Source organism: Cetorhinus maximus, unplaced genomic scaffold (genome assembly GCF_964194155.1).
Source record: "Cetorhinus maximus unplaced genomic scaffold, sCetMax3.hap1.1 HAP1_SCAFFOLD_4352, whole genome shotgun sequence".
NCBI classification, from domain to species: Eukaryota; Metazoa; Chordata; class Chondrichthyes; order Lamniformes; family Cetorhinidae; genus Cetorhinus; species Cetorhinus maximus.
Genome location: NW_027600256.1, coordinates 1,035 through 16,850, shown reverse-complemented (window position 1 = coordinate 16,850; position 15,816 = coordinate 1,035). Strand labels below are relative to the sequence as shown.

The following is a 15,816-nucleotide window of genomic DNA, read 5'->3' as shown; positions in this document are numbered from 1 at the left end:
TGGGGAATCTCGGGGAGTCGGGTTACGGTGCGGGGGTGGGGAATCCCGGGGAGTCGGGTTACGGTGCGGGGGTGGGGAATCTCGGGGAGTCGGGTGACGGTGCGGGGGTGGGGAATCTCGGGGAGTCGGGTTACGGTGCGGGGGTGGGGAATCTCGGGGAGTCGGGTTACGGTGCGGGGGTGGGGAATGTGGGGAATCTCGGGGAGTCGGGTTACGGTGTGGGGGTGGGGAATGTGGGGAATGTCGGGGAGTCGGGTTACGGTGTGGGGGTGGGGAATGTGGGGAATCTCGGGGAGTAGGGTTACGGTGCGGGGGTGGGGAATCTCGGGGAGTCGGGTTACGGTGCGGGGGTGGGGAATGTGGGGAATCTCGGGGAGTCAGGTTGCGGTGCGGGGGTGGGGAATGTGGGGAATCTCGGGGAGTCGGGTTACGGTGCGGGGGTGGGGAATCTCGGGGAGTCGGGTTACGGTGCGGGGGTGGGGAATCTCGGGGAGTCGGGTTACGGTGCGGGGGTGGGGAATGTGGGGAATCTCGGGGAGTCGGGTTACGGTGCGGGGGTGGGGAATCTCGGGGAGTCGGGTTACGGTGCGGGGGTGGGGAATGTGGGAATACCGGGGAGTCGGGTTACGGTGCGGGGAGGATGGGGAGGGAGCATTCCGCTACCCTCACCTTCTGTTAACACTAAGCCTGGCTCTCTTGTCCCTCACTCACTCTGCCCTCCCCTCGCCGCTCCCTCAGGGCACGAACATTTCAGCCGGCAAGGCCATTGGCGTGGTGGTGGCCACGGGCGTGAACACCGAGATCGGAAAGATCCGGGACGAGATGGTTGCCACGGAGCAGGAGCGCACGCCTCTCCAGCAGAAGCTGGACGAGTTTGGCGAGCAGCTCTCCAAGGTCATCTCCATTATCTGCATCGCCGTCTGGATCATCAACATCGGCCACTTCAACGACCCCGTCCACGGGGGCTCCTGGGTGCGCGGTGCCATCTACTACTTCAAGATCGCCGTGGCGCTGGCCGTGGCTGCCATCCCGGAGGGACTGCCCGCTGTCATCACCACCTGCCTGGCCCTCGGTACCCGGCGCATGGCCCGCAAGAACGCCATCGTCCGCAGCCTGCCCTCCGTCGAGACGCTCGGATGCACCTCGGTCATCTGCTCCGACAAGACGGGCACGCTCACCACCAACCAGATGTCCGTCTGCCGGGTACGACTCTGCTTCCGTTAGCGATTTACAGCGAGGTCTACCTCTCCTCCCCGTCCGTCACGCGCTCACCCCCTCCTCCCCTCCGTCACACGCTCACCCTCTCCTCCCCTCCGTCACACGCTCACCCTCTCCTCCCCTCCGTCGCACACTCACCCTCTCCTCCCCTCCGTCGCACACTCACCCTCTCCTCCCCTCCGTCACGCGCTCACCCCCTCCTCCCCTCCGTCACACGCTCACCCCCTCCTCCCCTCCGTCACACGCTCACCCTCTCCTCCCCTCCGTCACACGCTCACCCTCTCCTCCCCTCCGTCACACGCTCACCCTCTCCTCCCCTCCGTCACACGCTCACCCTCTCCTCCCCTCCGTCACACGCTCACCCTCTCCTCCCCTCCGTCACACGCTCACCCTCTCCTCCCCTCCGTCACACGCTCACCCTCTCCTCCCCTCCGTCACACGCTCACCCTCTCCTCCCCTCCGTCACACGCTCACCCTCTCCTCCCCTCCGTCACACGCTCACCCTCTCCTCCCCTCCGTCACACGCTCACCCTCTCCTCCCCTCCGTCACACGCTCACCCTCTCCTCCCCTCCGTCACACGCTCACCCTCTCCTCCCCTCCGTCACACGCTCACCCTCTCCTCCCCTCCGTCACACGCTCACCCTCTCCTCCCCGTCCGTCACACGCTCACCCTCTCCTCCCCGTCCGTCACACGCTCACCCTCTCCTCCCCGTCCGTCACGCGCTCACCCTCTCCTCCCCGTCCGTCACGCGCTCACCCTCTCCTCCCCGTCCGTCACGCGCTCACCCTCTCCTCCCCGTCCGTCGCGCGCTCACCCTCTCCTCCCCTCCGTCGCGCACTCACCCTCTCCTCCCCTCCGTCATGCACTCACCCTCTCCCCCCCCCTCCGTCACGCACTCACCCTCTTCCCCCCCCCTCCGTCACACACTCACCCTCTCCCCCCCACCTCCGTCACACACTCACCCTCTCCCCCCCCCTCCGTCACACACTCACCCTCTCTCCCCCCCCTCCGTCACACACTCACCCTCTCCCCCCACCTCCGTCACACACTCACCCTCTTCCCCCCCCTCTCCGTCACACACTCACCCTCTCCCCCCCCCCTCCGTCACACACTCACCCTCTCCCACCCCCTCCGTCACACACTCACCCTCTCCCACCCCCTCCGTCACACACTCACCCTCTCCCACCCCCCCCCCCCGTCACACACTCACCCTCTCCCACCCCTCCCCTCCGTCACACACTCACCCTCTCCTCCCCTCCGTCACACACTCACCCTCTCCTCCCCTCCGTCACACACTCACCCTCTCCTCCCCTCCGTCACACACTCACCCTCTCCTCCCCTCCGTCACACACTCACCCTCTCCTCCCCTCCGTCACACACTCACCCTCTCCTCCCCTCCGTCACACACTCACCCTCTCCTCCCCTCCGTCACACACTCACCCTCTCCTCCCCTCCGTCACACACTCACCCTCTCCTCCCCTCCGTCACACACTCACCCTCTCCTCCCCTCCGTCACACACTCACCCTCTCCTCCCCTCCGTCACACACTCACCCTCTCCTCCCCTCCGTCACACACTCACCCTCTCCTCCCCTCCGTCACACACTCACCCTCTCCTCCCCTCCGTCACACACTCACCCTCTCCTCCCCTCTGTCCCCTGAGAGGGGTCCCGTTGTAACGGTGTTTGTGCTGTTTGCAGATGTTCATTGTGGAGAAGCTGGAGGGAGATCGCAGCACGCTGAACGAGTTCACTATCACCGGATCGACATACGCCCCAGAGGGTGAAGTGTGAGTTTAAACTGGGCCCCTCCATCACCGCGAGGGACTGGGACGCCTCCCAATGTCATCATTTTATTCAGGGTAACCTGGGGGAGGTTGGGGTACGAGCTTCCTCCTGTGCCCCACCCAAACCCTCAGGAGACAAACGCTTCTCCTTCCTCCCCATGGAGCTCCTGCAGGATTGGGTCCTCCCTAGCGTTAGGTAGTTTCATTGCGGCGGAGTCCTGGTGCGTTTAGAAAAGGGTGAATTGGGGGTATCTGGAGGGGACGAGTGGGAGAGCGTATACACGGGTCTGCGCGAGGAGGCTGAATGGTCAAGGATTGTGCCAGAGACGAGGGTGGGTGGAGGGGGAAATGCGGTTCAGAGCTGGATGTGTCAGAGAGGGTTCCTTGTGGCAGCCTCTGTGCCCCTGGGTCCTTCACACCCTCCAGCCTGGACTGTCGCCTGTGTTGTTCCATCTCCGGTACTGATGTGTTTCTTGTTGCCCAACAGATTGAAAAATGGGCGCTTGGTAACCTGTGGGCAGTACGATGCCCTGGTGGAGCTGGCCACCATCTGTGCCATGTGTAACGACTCATCGCTGGATTATAATGAGGTAATGTGCTCTCCCTCAGTCCCCCTCGCCCTCAGTCCCCCTCGCCCTCGGTCCCCCTCGCCCTCGCCCCCCCCTCGCCCTCGCCCCCCCTCGCCCCCGGACCCCTCGCCCCCGGTCCCCCTCGCCCCCGGTCCCCCTCGCCCCCCCTCGGTCCCCCTCGCCCCCCCTCGCCCCCCCTCGGTCCCCCTCGCCCCCCCTCGGTCCCCCTCGCCCCCCCTCGGTCCCCCTCGGTCCCCCTCGCCCCCCCTCGGTCCCCCTCGCCCCCCCTCGGTCCCCCTCGCCCCCCCTCGGTCCCCCTCGGTCCCCCTCGCCCCCCCTCGGTCCCCCTCGGTCCCCCTCGCCCCCCCTCGGTCCCCCTCGCCCCCCCTCGGTCCCCCTCGCCCCCCCTCGCCCCCCCTCGGTCCCCTCGCCCCCCCTCGGTCCCCCTCGCCCCCCCTCGGTCCCCCTCGCCCCCCCCTCGGTCCCCCTCGCCCCCCCCTCGGTCCCCCTCGCCCCCCCCTCGGTCCCCTCGCCCCCCCTCGGTCCCCCTCGCCCCCCCCTCGGTCCCCCTCGCCCCCCCCCTCGGTCCCCCTCGCCCCCCCTCGGTCCCCCTCGCCCCCCCTCGGTCCCCCTCGCCCCCCCTCGGCCCCCTCGCCCCCCCTCGGTCCCCCTCGCCCCCCCTCGCCCTCGGTCCCCCTCGCCCCCCCCTCGCCCTCGGTCCCCCTCGCCCCCCCCTCGCCCTCGGTCCCCCTCGCCCCCCCCTCGCCCTCGGTCCCCCTCGCCCCCCCTCGCCCTCGCCCTCGGTCCCCCTCGCCCCCCCTCGCCCTCGCCCTCGGTCCCCCTCGCCCCCCCTCGCCCTCGCCCTCGGTCCCCCTCGCCCCCCCTCGCCCTCGGTCCCCCTCGCCCCCCCTCGCCCTCGCCCTCGGTCCCCCTCGCCCCCCCTCGCCCTCGCCCTCGGTCCCCCTCGCCCCCCCCTCGCCCTCGCCCTCGGTCCCCCTCGCCCCCCTCGCCCTCGCCCTCGGTCCCCCTCGCCCCCCCTCGCCCTCGGTCCCCCTCGCCCCCCCTCGCCCTCGCCCTCGGTCCCCCTCGCCCCCCCTCGCCCTCGCCCCCCCTCGCCCTCGCCCTCGGTCCCCCTCGCCCCCCTCGCCCTCGCCCTCGGTCCCCCTCGCCCCCCCTCGCCCTCGCCCTCGGTCCCCCTCGCCCTCGCCCTCGGTCCCCCTCGCCCCCCCTCGCCCTCGGTCCCCCTCGCCCCCCCTCGCTCTCGGTCCCCCTCGCCCCCCCTCGCCCTCGGTCCCCCTCGCCCCCCCTCGCCCTCGCCCCCCCTCGCCCTCGCCCTCGGTCCCCCTCGCCCCCCCTCGCCCTCGCCCTCGGTCCCCCTCGCCCTCGGTCCCCCTCGCCCTCGGTCCCCCTCGCCCTCGGTCCCCCTCGCCCTCGGTCCCCCTCGCCCCTTGTTCGCTCTCTCTCTCGCTCTGACTGAGGGGGCACCTCTTTAAACATACCCTGACTCCACTCACTGAAGTGTCGGTATCACTCGGTCAGTAGTTGATTAGTCTCTAGCTCCTGTCTGTGACTCTGTGCCCCAGGATGCTAACTTACAGAAAGTCCTCCCGCCCCTACAACCCTCCCTATCGCTGTAATCTCCTCCAGTCCCTTCTGTCATCTCCCTCCCGCCCTCGCCCGCTCGCCCGATGCGCGACCTTTGCTCTCTGAGCGACCCGACCCTCACCTGTGGTTGACCCTCCCGGCAGGTGAAAGGAGTTTATGAGAAGGTGGGCGAGGCGACTGAGACTGCCCTGTGCTGCCTGGTGGAGAAGATGAATGTATTCGACACAAACCTTAAAGGGCTGACCAAGGTGGAGAGAGCCAACGCGTGCTGCTCGGTGAGTCGGAGCGTGGAGAGAGAGAGAGAGAGTGATGGTGGGAGTGAGTGGACTGTAGATCACAGAGAGAGAGAATGATGGTGGGAGTGAGTGGACTGTAGATCACAGAGAGAGAGAGTGATGGTGGGAGTGAGTGGACTGTAGATCACAGAGAGAGAGAGAGAGAGAGAGTGATGGTGGGAGTGAGTGGACTGTAGATCACAGAGAGAGAGAGAGAGTGATGGTGGGAGTGAGTGGACTGTAGATCTCAGAGAGAGAGAGAGAGAGAGTGATGGTGGGAGTGAGTGGACTGTAGATCACAGAGAGAGAGAGAGAGAGAGTGATGGTGGGAGTGAGTGGACTGTAGATCACAGAGAGAGAGAATGATGGTGGGAGTGAGTGGACTGTAGATCACAGAGAGAGAGAGTGATGGTGGGAGTGAGTGGACTGTAGATCACAGAGAGAGAGAGAGAGAGAGAGAGAGAGTGATGGTGGGAGTGAGTGGACTGTAGATCACAGAGAGAGAGAGAGTGATGGTGGGAGTGAGTGGACTGTAGATCTCAGAGAGAGAGAGAGAGAGTGATGGTGGGAGTGAGTGGACTGTAGATCACAGAGAGAGAGAGAGAGTGATGGTGGGAGTGAGTGGACTGTAGATCACAGAGAGAGAGAGAGAGAGAGTGATGGTGGGAGTGAGTGGACTGTAGATCACACAGAGAGAGAGAGTGATGGTGGGAGTGAGTGGACTGTAGATCACAGAGAGAGAGAGAGAGAGAGTGATGGTGGGAGTGAGTGGACTGTAGATCACACAGAGAGAGAGAGTGATGGTGGGAGTGAGTGGACTGTAGATCACACAGAGAGAGAGAGTGATGGTGGGAGTGAGTGGACTGTAGATCTCACAGAGAGAGAGAGAGTGATGGTGGGAGTGAGTGGACTGTAGATCTCACAGAGAGAGAGAGAGAGTGATGGTGGGAGTGAGTGGACTGTAGATCACACACAGAGAGAGAGAGAGAGTGATGGTGGGAGTGAGTGGACTGTAGATCACAGAGAGAGAGAGAGAGTGATGGTGGGAGTGAGTGGACTGTAGATCACAGAGAGAGAGAGAGAGAGAGAGAGTGATGGTGGGAGTGAGTGGACTGTAGATCACAGAGAGAGAGAGAGAGTGATGGTGGGAGTGAGTGGACTGTAGATCACACAGAGAGAGAGAGAGTGATGGTGGGAGTGAGTGGACTGTAGATCACACAGAGAGAGAGAGTGATGGTGGGAGTGAGTGGACTGTAGATCACAGAGAGAGAGAGAGGGAGAGTGAAGGTGGGAGTGAGTGGACTGTAGATCACAGAGAGAGTGAGAGAGTGATGGTGGGAGTGAGTGGACTGTAGATCAGAGAGAGTGATGGTGGGAGTGAGTGGACTGTAGATCAGAGAGAGTGATGGTGGGAGTGAGTGGACTGTAAATCACACAGAGAGAGAGAGAGAGAGTGAGTGATGGTGGGAGTGAGTGGACTGTAAATCACAGAGAGAGAGTGATGGTGGGAGTGAGTGGACTGTAAATCACACAGAGAGAGAGAGAGAGAGAGAGTGATGGTGGGAGTGAGTGGACTGTAAATCACAGAGAGAGAGTGATGGTGGGAGTGAGTGGACTGTAGATCACAGAGAGAGAGTGATGGTGGGAGTGAGTGGACTGTAGATCACAGAGAGAGAGAGTGATGGTGGGAGTGAGTGGACTGTAAATCACACAGAGAGAGAGAGTGATGGTGGGAGTGAGTGGACTGTAGATCACACAGAGAGAGAGAGAGAGTGATGGTGGGAGTGAGTGGACTGTAGATCAGAGAGAGTGATGGTGGGAGTGAGTGGACTGTAGATCAGAGAGAGTGATGGTGGGAGTGAGTGGACTGTAAATCACACAGAGAGTGAGTGATGGTGGGAGTGAGTGGACTGTAAATCACAGAGAGAGAGTGATGGTGGGAGTGAGTGGACTGTAAATCACACAGAGAGAGAGAGAGAGAGTGATGGTGGGAGTGAGTGGACTGTAAATCACAGAGAGAGAGAGTGATGGTGGGAGTGAGTGGACTGTAGATCACAGAGAGAGAGTGATGGTGGGAGTGAGTGGACTGTAGATCACAGAGAGAGATAGAGAGAGAGAGAGTGATGGTGGGAGTGAGTGGGCTGTAGATCACACAGAGAGAGTGATGGTGGGAGTGAGTGGACCGTAGATCACACAGAGAGAGAGAGAGAGAGTGATGGTGGGAGTGAGTGGACTGTAGATCACAGAGAGAGAGAGAGTGATGGTGGGAGTGTGTGGACTGTAGATCACAGAGAGAGAGAGTGATGGTGGGAGTGAGTGGACTGTAGATCACACAGAGAGAGAGAGAGAGTGATGGTGGGAGTGTGTGGACTGTAGATCACAGAGAGAGAGAGTGATGGTGGGAGTGAGTGGACTGTAAATCACACAGAGAGAGAGAGAGTGATGGTGGGAGTGAGTGGACTGTAGATCAGAGAGAGAGAGAGAGTGAGAGAGTGATGGTGGGAGTGAGTGAGTGGACTGTAGATCAGAGAGAGTGATGGTGGGAGTGAGTGGACTGTAAATCACACAGAGAGAGAGAGAGTGATGGTGGGAGTGAGTGGACTGTAGATCAGAGAGAGAGAGTGATGGTGGGAGTGAGTGGACTGTAAATCACAGAGAGAGAGTGATGGGAGTGAGTGGACTGTAGATCACAGAGAGAGAGAGAGAGTGATGGTGGGAGTGAGTGGACTGTAGATCACAGAGAGAGAGAGTGATGGTGGGAGTGAGTGGACTGTAAATCACAGAGAGAGAGTGATGGTGGGAGTGAGTGGACTGTAGATCACAGAGAGAGAGAGAGAGTGATGGTGGGAGTGAGTAGACTGTAAATCACACAGAGAGAGAGAGTGATGGTGGGAGTGAGTGGACTGTAGATCACACAGAGAGAGAGAGAGAGAGTGATGGTGGGAGTGAGTGGACTGTAGATCACACAGAGAGAGAGAGAGAGAGTGATGGTGGGAGTGAGTGGACTGTAGATCACACAGAGAGAGAGAGAGAGAGAGAGATGGTGGGAGTGAGTGGACTGTAGATCACACAGAGAGAGAGAGAGAGTGAGAGATGGTGGGAGTGAGTGGACCGTAGATCACACAGAGAGTGATGGTGGGAGTGAGTGGACCGTAGATCACACAGAGAGAGTGATGGTGGGAGTGAGTGGACCGTAGATCACACAGAGAGAGTGATGGTGGGAGTGAGTGGACTGTAAATCACACAGAGAGAGAGAGAGAGTGATGGTGGGAGTGAGTGGACTGTAGATCAGAGAAAGAGAGTGATGGTGGGAGTGAGTGGACTGTAAATCACAGAGGGAGAGTGATGGTGGGAGTGAGTGGACTGTAGATCACAGAGAGAGAGTCAGAGTGATGGTGGGAGTGAGTGGACAGTAAATCACACAGAGAGAGAGAGAGTGATGGTGGGAGTGAGTGGACTGTAGATCACACAGAGAGAGAGAGAGAGATGGTGGGAGTGAGTGGACTGTAGATCACACAGAGAGAGAGATGGTGGGAGTGAGTGGACCGTAGATCACACAGAGAGAGTGATGGTGGGAGTGAGTGGACCGTAGATCACACAGAGAGAGTGATGGTGGGAGTGAGTGGACTGTAGATCACAGAGAGAGAGTGATGGTGGGAGTGAGTGGACTGTAGATCACAGAGAGAGAGAGAGTGATGGTGGGAGTGAGTGGACTGTAGATCTCAGAGAGAGAGAGAGAGAGTGATGGTGGGAGTGAGTGGACTGTAGATCACAGAGAGAGAGAGAGAGTGATGGTGGGAGTGAGTGGACTGTAGATCACAGAGAGAGAGAGAGAGAGAGTGATGGTGGGAGTGAGTGGACTGTAGATCACACAGAGAGAGAGAGTGATGGTGGGAGTGAGTGGACTGTAGATCTCACAGAGAGAGAGAGAGTGATGGTGGGAGTGAGTGGACTGTAGATCACACAGAGAGAGAGAGAGAGTGATGGTGGGAGTGAGTGGACTGTAGATCACAGAGAGAGAGAGAGAGTGATGGTGGGAGTGAGTGGACTGTAGATCACAGAGAGAGAGAGAGAGAGAGAGAGTGATGGTGGGAGTGAGTGGACTGTAGATCACAGAGAGAGAGAGAGTGATGGTGGGAGTGAGTGGACTGTAGATCACACAGAGAGACAGAGAGTGATGGTGGGAGTGAGTGGACTGTAGATCACACAGAGAGAGAGAGTGATGGTGGGAGTGAGTGGACTGTAGATCACAGAGAGAGAGAGAGGGAGAGTGAAGGTGGGAGTGAGTGGACTGTAGATCACAGAGAGAGTGAGAGAGTGATGGTGGGAGTGAGTGGACTGTAGATCAGAGAGAGTGATGGTGGGAGTGAGTGGACTGTAGATCAGAGAGAGTGATGGTGGGAGTGAGTGGACTGTAAATCACACAGAGAGAGAGAGAGAGAGAGTGAGTGATGGTGGGAGTGAGTGGACTGTAAATCACAGAGAGAGAGTGATGGTGGGAGTGAGTGGACTGTAAATCACAGAGAGAGAGAGAGAGTGATGGTGGGAGTGAGTGGACTGTAAATCACAGAGAGAGAGAGAGAGTGATGGTGGGAGTGAGTGGACTGTAGAGCACAGAGAGAGAGAGTGATGGTGGGAGTGAGTGGACTGTAAATCACAGAGAGAGAGTGATGGTGGGAGTGAGTGGACTGTAGATCACAGAGAGAGAGAGAGAGTGATGGTGGGAGTGAGTAGACTGTAAATCACACAGAGAGAGAGAGTGATGGTGGGAGTGAGTGGACTGTAGATCACACAGAGAGAGAGAGAGAGTGATGGTGGGAGTGAGTGGACTGTAGATCACACAGAGAGAGAGAGAGAGAGTGATGGTGGGAGTGAGTGGACTGTAGATCACACAGAGAGAGAGAGAGAGAGAGAGATGGTGGGAGTGAGTGGACTGTAGATCACACAGAGAGAGAGAGAGAGAGAGAGAGAGATGGTGGAGTGAGTGGACCGTAGATCACACAGAGAGTGATGGTGGGAGTGAGTGGACCGTAGATCACACAGAGAGAGTGATGGTGGGAGTGAGTGGACTGTAGATCACAGAGAGAGAGAGTGATGGTGGGAGTGAGTGGACTGTAAATCACACAGAGAGAGAGAGTGATGGTGGAAGTGAGTGGACTGTAGATCACACAGAGAGAGAGAGAGAGTGATGGTGGGAGTGAGTGGACTGTAGATCACAGAGAGAGAGTGAGAGAGTGATGGTGGGAGTGAGTGGACTGTAGATCAGAGAGAGTGATAGTGGGAGTGAGTGGACTGTAGATCAGAGAGAGTGATGGTGGGAGTGAGTGGACTGTAAATCACACAGAGAGAGAGAGTGAGTGATGGTGGGAGTGAGTGGACTGTAAATCACAGAGAGAGAGTGATGGTGGGAGTGAGTGGACTGTAAATCACACAGAGAGAGAGAGAGAGTGATGGTGGGAGTGAGTGGACTGTAAATCACAGAGAGAGAGTGATGGTGGGAGTGAGTGGACTGTAGATCACAGAGAGAGAGTGATGGTGGGAGTGAGTGGACTGTAGATCACAGAGAGAGAGAGAGAGAGAGAGAGAGAGAGAGTGATGGTGGGAGTGAGTGGGCTGTAGATCACACAGAGAGAGTGATGGTGGGAGTGAGTGGACCGTAGATCACACAGAGAGAGAGTGAGAGAGTGATGGTGGGAGTGAGTGGACTGTAGATCACAGAGAGAGAGAGAGTGATGGTGGGAGTGTGTGGACTGTAGATCACACAGAGAGTGATGGTGGGAGTGAGTGGACTGTAGATCACACAGAGAGAGTGATGGTGGGAGTGAGTGGACTGTAGATCACACAGAGAGAGAGAGAGAGATGGTGGGAGTGAGTGGACCGTAGATCACACAGAGAGTGATGGTGGGAGTGAGTGGACCGTAGATCACACAGAGAGAGTGATGGTGGGAGTGAGTGGACTGTAGATCACAGAGAGAGAGTGATGGTGGGAGTGAGTGGACTGTAAATCACACAGAGAGAGAGAGAGAGTGATGGTGGGAGTGAGTGGACTGTAGATCAGAGAAAGAGAGTGATGGTGGGAGTGAGTGGACTGTAAATCACAGAGGGAGAGTGATGGTGGGAGTGAGTGGACTGTAGATCACAGAGAGAGAGTCAGAGTGATGGTGGGAGTGAGTGGACTGTAAATCACACAGAGAGAGAGAGAGTGATGGTGGGAGTGAGTGGACTGTAGATCACACAGAGAGAGAGAGATGGTGGGAGTGAGTGGACTGTAGATCACACAGAGAGAGAGATGGTGGGAGTGAGTGGACCGTAGATCACACAGAGAGAGTGATGGTGGGAGTGAGTGGACCGTAGATCACACAGAGAGAGTGATGGTGGGAGTTAGTGGACTGTAGATCACAGAGAGAGAGTGATGGTGGGAGTGAGTGGACTGTAGATCACAGAGAGAGAGTGATGGTGGGAGTGAGTGGACTGTAGATCACAGAGAGAGAGAGAGAGAGAGTGATGGTGGGAGTGGACCGTAGATCACAGACAGAGAGAGAGTGATGGTGGGAGTGAGTGGACTGTAGATCACAGAGAGAGAGAGAGAGAGAGTGATGGTGGGAGTGAGTGGACTGTAGATCACAGAGAGAGAGAGTGATGGTGGGAGTGAGTGGACTGTAGATATCACAGAGAGAGAGAGAGTGATGATGGGAGTGAGTGGACTGTAGATCACAGAGAGAGAGAGAGAGTGATGGTGGGAGTGAGTGGACTGTAGATCACACAGAGAGAGAGAGAGTGATGGTGGGAGTGAGTGGACTGTAGATCACACAGAGAGAGAGAGAGAGAGTGATGGTGGGAGTGAGTGGACTGTGGATCACAGAGAGAGAGAGAGAGTGATGGTGGGAGTGAGTGGACTGTAGATCACAGAGAGAGAGAGAGAGTGATGGTGGGAGTGAGTGGACTGTAGATCACAGAGAGAGAGAGGGAGAGTGATGGTGGGAGTGAGTGGACCGTAGATCACACAGAGAGAGTGATGGTGGGAGTGAGTGGACTGTAGATCACAGAGAGAGAGAGAGAGAGAGAGTGATGGTGGGAGTGAGTGGACCGTAGATCACACAGAGAGAGAGAGTGATGGTGGGACTGAGTGGACCGTAGATCACAGAGAGAGAGAGAGAGTGATGGTGGGAGTGAGTGGACTGTAGATCACACAGAGAGAGAGAGAGAGTGATGGTGGGAGCGAGTGGACTGTAGATCGCACAGAGAGAGAGAGTGATGGTGGGAGTGAGTGGACTGTAAATCACACAGAGAGAGAGAGTGATGGTGGGAGTGAGTGGACTGTAGATCACACAGAGAGAGAGAGAGAGTGATGGTGGGAGTGAGTGGACTGTAAATCACAGAGAGAGAGAGAGTGATGGTGGGACTGAGTGGACCGTAGATCACAGAGAGAGAGAGAGTGATGGTGGGAGTGAGTGGACTGTAGATCACACAGAGAGAGAGAGAGAGTGATGGTGGGAGTGAGTGGACTGTAGATCACAGAGAGAGAGAGTGATGGTGGGATTGAGTGGACTGTAGATCTCACAGAGAGAGAGAGAGAGAGAGTGATGGTGGGAGTGAGTGGACTGTAGATCACACAGAGAGAGAGAGAGTGATGGTGGGAGTGAGTGGACTGTAAATCACACAGAGAGAGAGTGATGGTGGGAGTGAGTGGACTGTAGATCTCACAGAGAGAGAGAGAGAGATGGTGGGAGTGAGTGGACTGTAGATCACACAGAGAGAGAGAGAGAGAGAGTGATGGTGGGAGTGAGTGGACTGTAGATCACACAGAGAGAGAGAGAGTGAGAGTGATGGTGGGAGTGAGTGGACTGTAGATCACACAGAGAGAGAGAGAGAGAGAGTGATGGTGGGAGTGAGTGGACTGTAGATCACACAGAGAGAGAGAGAGTGATGGGAGTGAGTGGACTGTAAATCACACAGAGAGAGAGAGAGAGTGATGGTGGGAGTGAGTGGACTGTAGATCACAGAGAGAGAGAGAGAGAGTGATGGGAGTGAGTGGACTGTAGATCACACAGAGAGAGAGTGTGATGGTGGGAGTGAGTGGACTGTAAATCACACAGAGAGAGAGAGAGAGAGAGAGTGATGGTGGGAGTGAGTGAGTGGACTGTAGATCCTGGGACATGTGTGCCATGGGGATGGGTAATAAATGCTGTCTGAACCAGCCATGCCCAGACCCCCATGAATGAACAAAAAAGAAAAATTCAGGCAGCGCTATCCTTGAGTTGATCTATTCTCAGCCACGTGCACCCTAATGGCTGGAGAGTAGGCGGTAAGCCTGTGGTTGTTTGTTTGCTAAGTAAGCCTGGGTTCAGAGTAAAGTTTCATCCGCACCAATCACTGCAGGTACAGGAAAATGTTATGAAAGCTCGTGTGATGTTTTCCTTTTAACTTGAGGCCTGGACTGTAAGCAATGTCCCAAATTGGCGATTCAGAGTGAAGGAAAATGATGTGTGGACCGATTTAGGACACAGACCTCCCATGATCGAATTGAATGGCATAACAGCCTCAAAAGGGGCTGAATGGCCTCGTGATGTTCCTGTGTTATCGGCCTGAGGGGCTGAATGGCCTCCTGCTGTTCCTGTGTTATAGGCCTGAGGGGCTGAATGGCCTCCTGCTGTTCCCTGTGTTATAGGCCTGAGGGGCTGAATGGCCTCCTGCTGTTCCTGTGTTATAGGCCGAAGGGGCTGAATGGCCTCCTGCTGTTCCCTGTGTTATAGGCCTGAGGGGCTGAATGGCCTCCTGCTGTTCCTGTGTTATAGGCCGGAGGGGCTGAATGGCCTCCTGCTGTTCCTGTGTTATAGGCCGGAGGGGCTGAATGGCCTCCTGCTGTTCCTGTGTTCTAGGCCTGAGAGGCTGAATGGCCTCCTGCTGTTCCTGTGTGTTCTCGGCCTGAGGGGCTGAATGGCCTCCTGCTGTCCCTGTGTTCTCGGCCTGAGGGGCTGAATGGCCTCCTGCTGTCCCTGTGTTCTCGGCCTGAGGGGCTGAATGGCCTCCTGCTGTCCCTGTGTTCTCGGCCTGAGGGGCTGAATGGCCTCCTGCTGTCCCTGTGTGTTCTCAGCCTGAGGGGCTGAATGGCCTCCTGCTGTCCCTGTGTTATAGGGCTGAGGGGCTGAATGGCCTCCTGCTGTTCCTGTCTTCTCAGCCTGAGGGGCTGAGTGGCCTCCTGCTGTTCCTTTATTCTCGGCCTGCGGGGCTGAATGGCCTCCTGCTGTCCCTGTGTTCTCGGCCTGAGGGGCTGAATGGCCTCCTGCTGTCCCTGTGTTCTCGGCCTGAGGGGCTGAATGGCCTCCTGCTGTCCCTGTGTGTTCTCGGCCTGAGGGGCTGAATGGCCTCCTGCTGTCCCTGTGTTATAGGGCTGAGGGGCTGAATGGCCTCCTGCTGTTCCTGTGTGTTCTCGGCCTGAGGGGCTGAATGGCCTCCTGCTGTTCCTGTCTTCTCGGCCTGAGGGGCTGAGTGGCCTCTTGCTGTTCCTGTCTTCTCGGCCTGAGGGGCTGAATGGCCTCCTGCTGTTCCTGTGTTCTCGGCCTGAGGGGCTGAATGGCCTCCTGCTGTCCCTGTGTTCTCGGCCTGAGGGGCTGAATGGCCTCCTGCTGTCCCTGTGTTCTCGGCCTGAGGGGCTGAATGGCCTCCTGCTGTTCCTGTGTGTTCTCGGCCTGAGGGGCTGAGCGGGGGGAGCTGATCGATTGTAAATGTTAATGGCGAACACTCTTGCTGCTCCTCTCCCACAGCCGGGTGGAGGTCGGAAGGTTCCGGATGCTTGTCCTGCCCCAGCTCACTGACTGTTCTCTCCCCTCTCTCAGGTCATCAAACAGCTGATGAAGAAGGAGGTGACCCTGGAATTCTCTCGGGATCGCAAGTCCATGTCTGTTCTCTGTTATCCCAACAAACCCACCCGCAGCTCTGCCGGAGCCAGGATGTTCGTCAAGGTTCTCGTCCAGCTTGTCTCAGCGATACTCACTCCCACCTCCCTCCCTCACTCCCTCACTCCCTCCTTCACCTCCTCCCTCCCTCCCTCCCTCCCTCCCTGCCTCCCTCCCTCCCTCCCTCACTCACTCCCTCCTTCACCTCCCTCCCTCCCTCACTCCCTCCCTCACTCCCTCCCTCCTCCTCCCTCCCTCCCTCCCTCCCTCACTCACTCACTCACTCACTCACTCACTCACTCACTCACTCACTCACTCACTCACTCACTCCTTTCCCCTCCCTCACTCCCACCTTCACCTCCTCCCTCACTCCCTCCCTCCCTCCCTCCTCCTCCCTCACTCCTTCCCCCTCCCTCCCTCCCTCACTCCCACCTTCACCTCTTCCCTCCCACCTTCACCTCCTCCCT

The 15,816-nt window shown here is 58.2% G+C and overlaps 1 protein-coding gene across 1 annotated transcript; it reads left to right on the top strand.

Moving 5' to 3' along the window:
* Nucleotides 1-743: 743 nt before the first annotated feature.
* LOC144678470 (sarcoplasmic/endoplasmic reticulum calcium ATPase 2-like) lies at nt 744-15,415 on the top strand (the record flags this gene model as incomplete). The annotated part of the gene is made up of 5 exons (XM_078538237.1): nt 744-1,203; nt 2,919-3,007; nt 3,492-3,594; nt 5,322-5,453; nt 15,290-15,415. Coding segments are annotated over exons 1-5 (831 nt in total), but the record flags the coding sequence as incomplete, so codon positions are not given.
* Between the last annotated feature and the right edge of the window lie 401 nt (nt 15,416-15,816).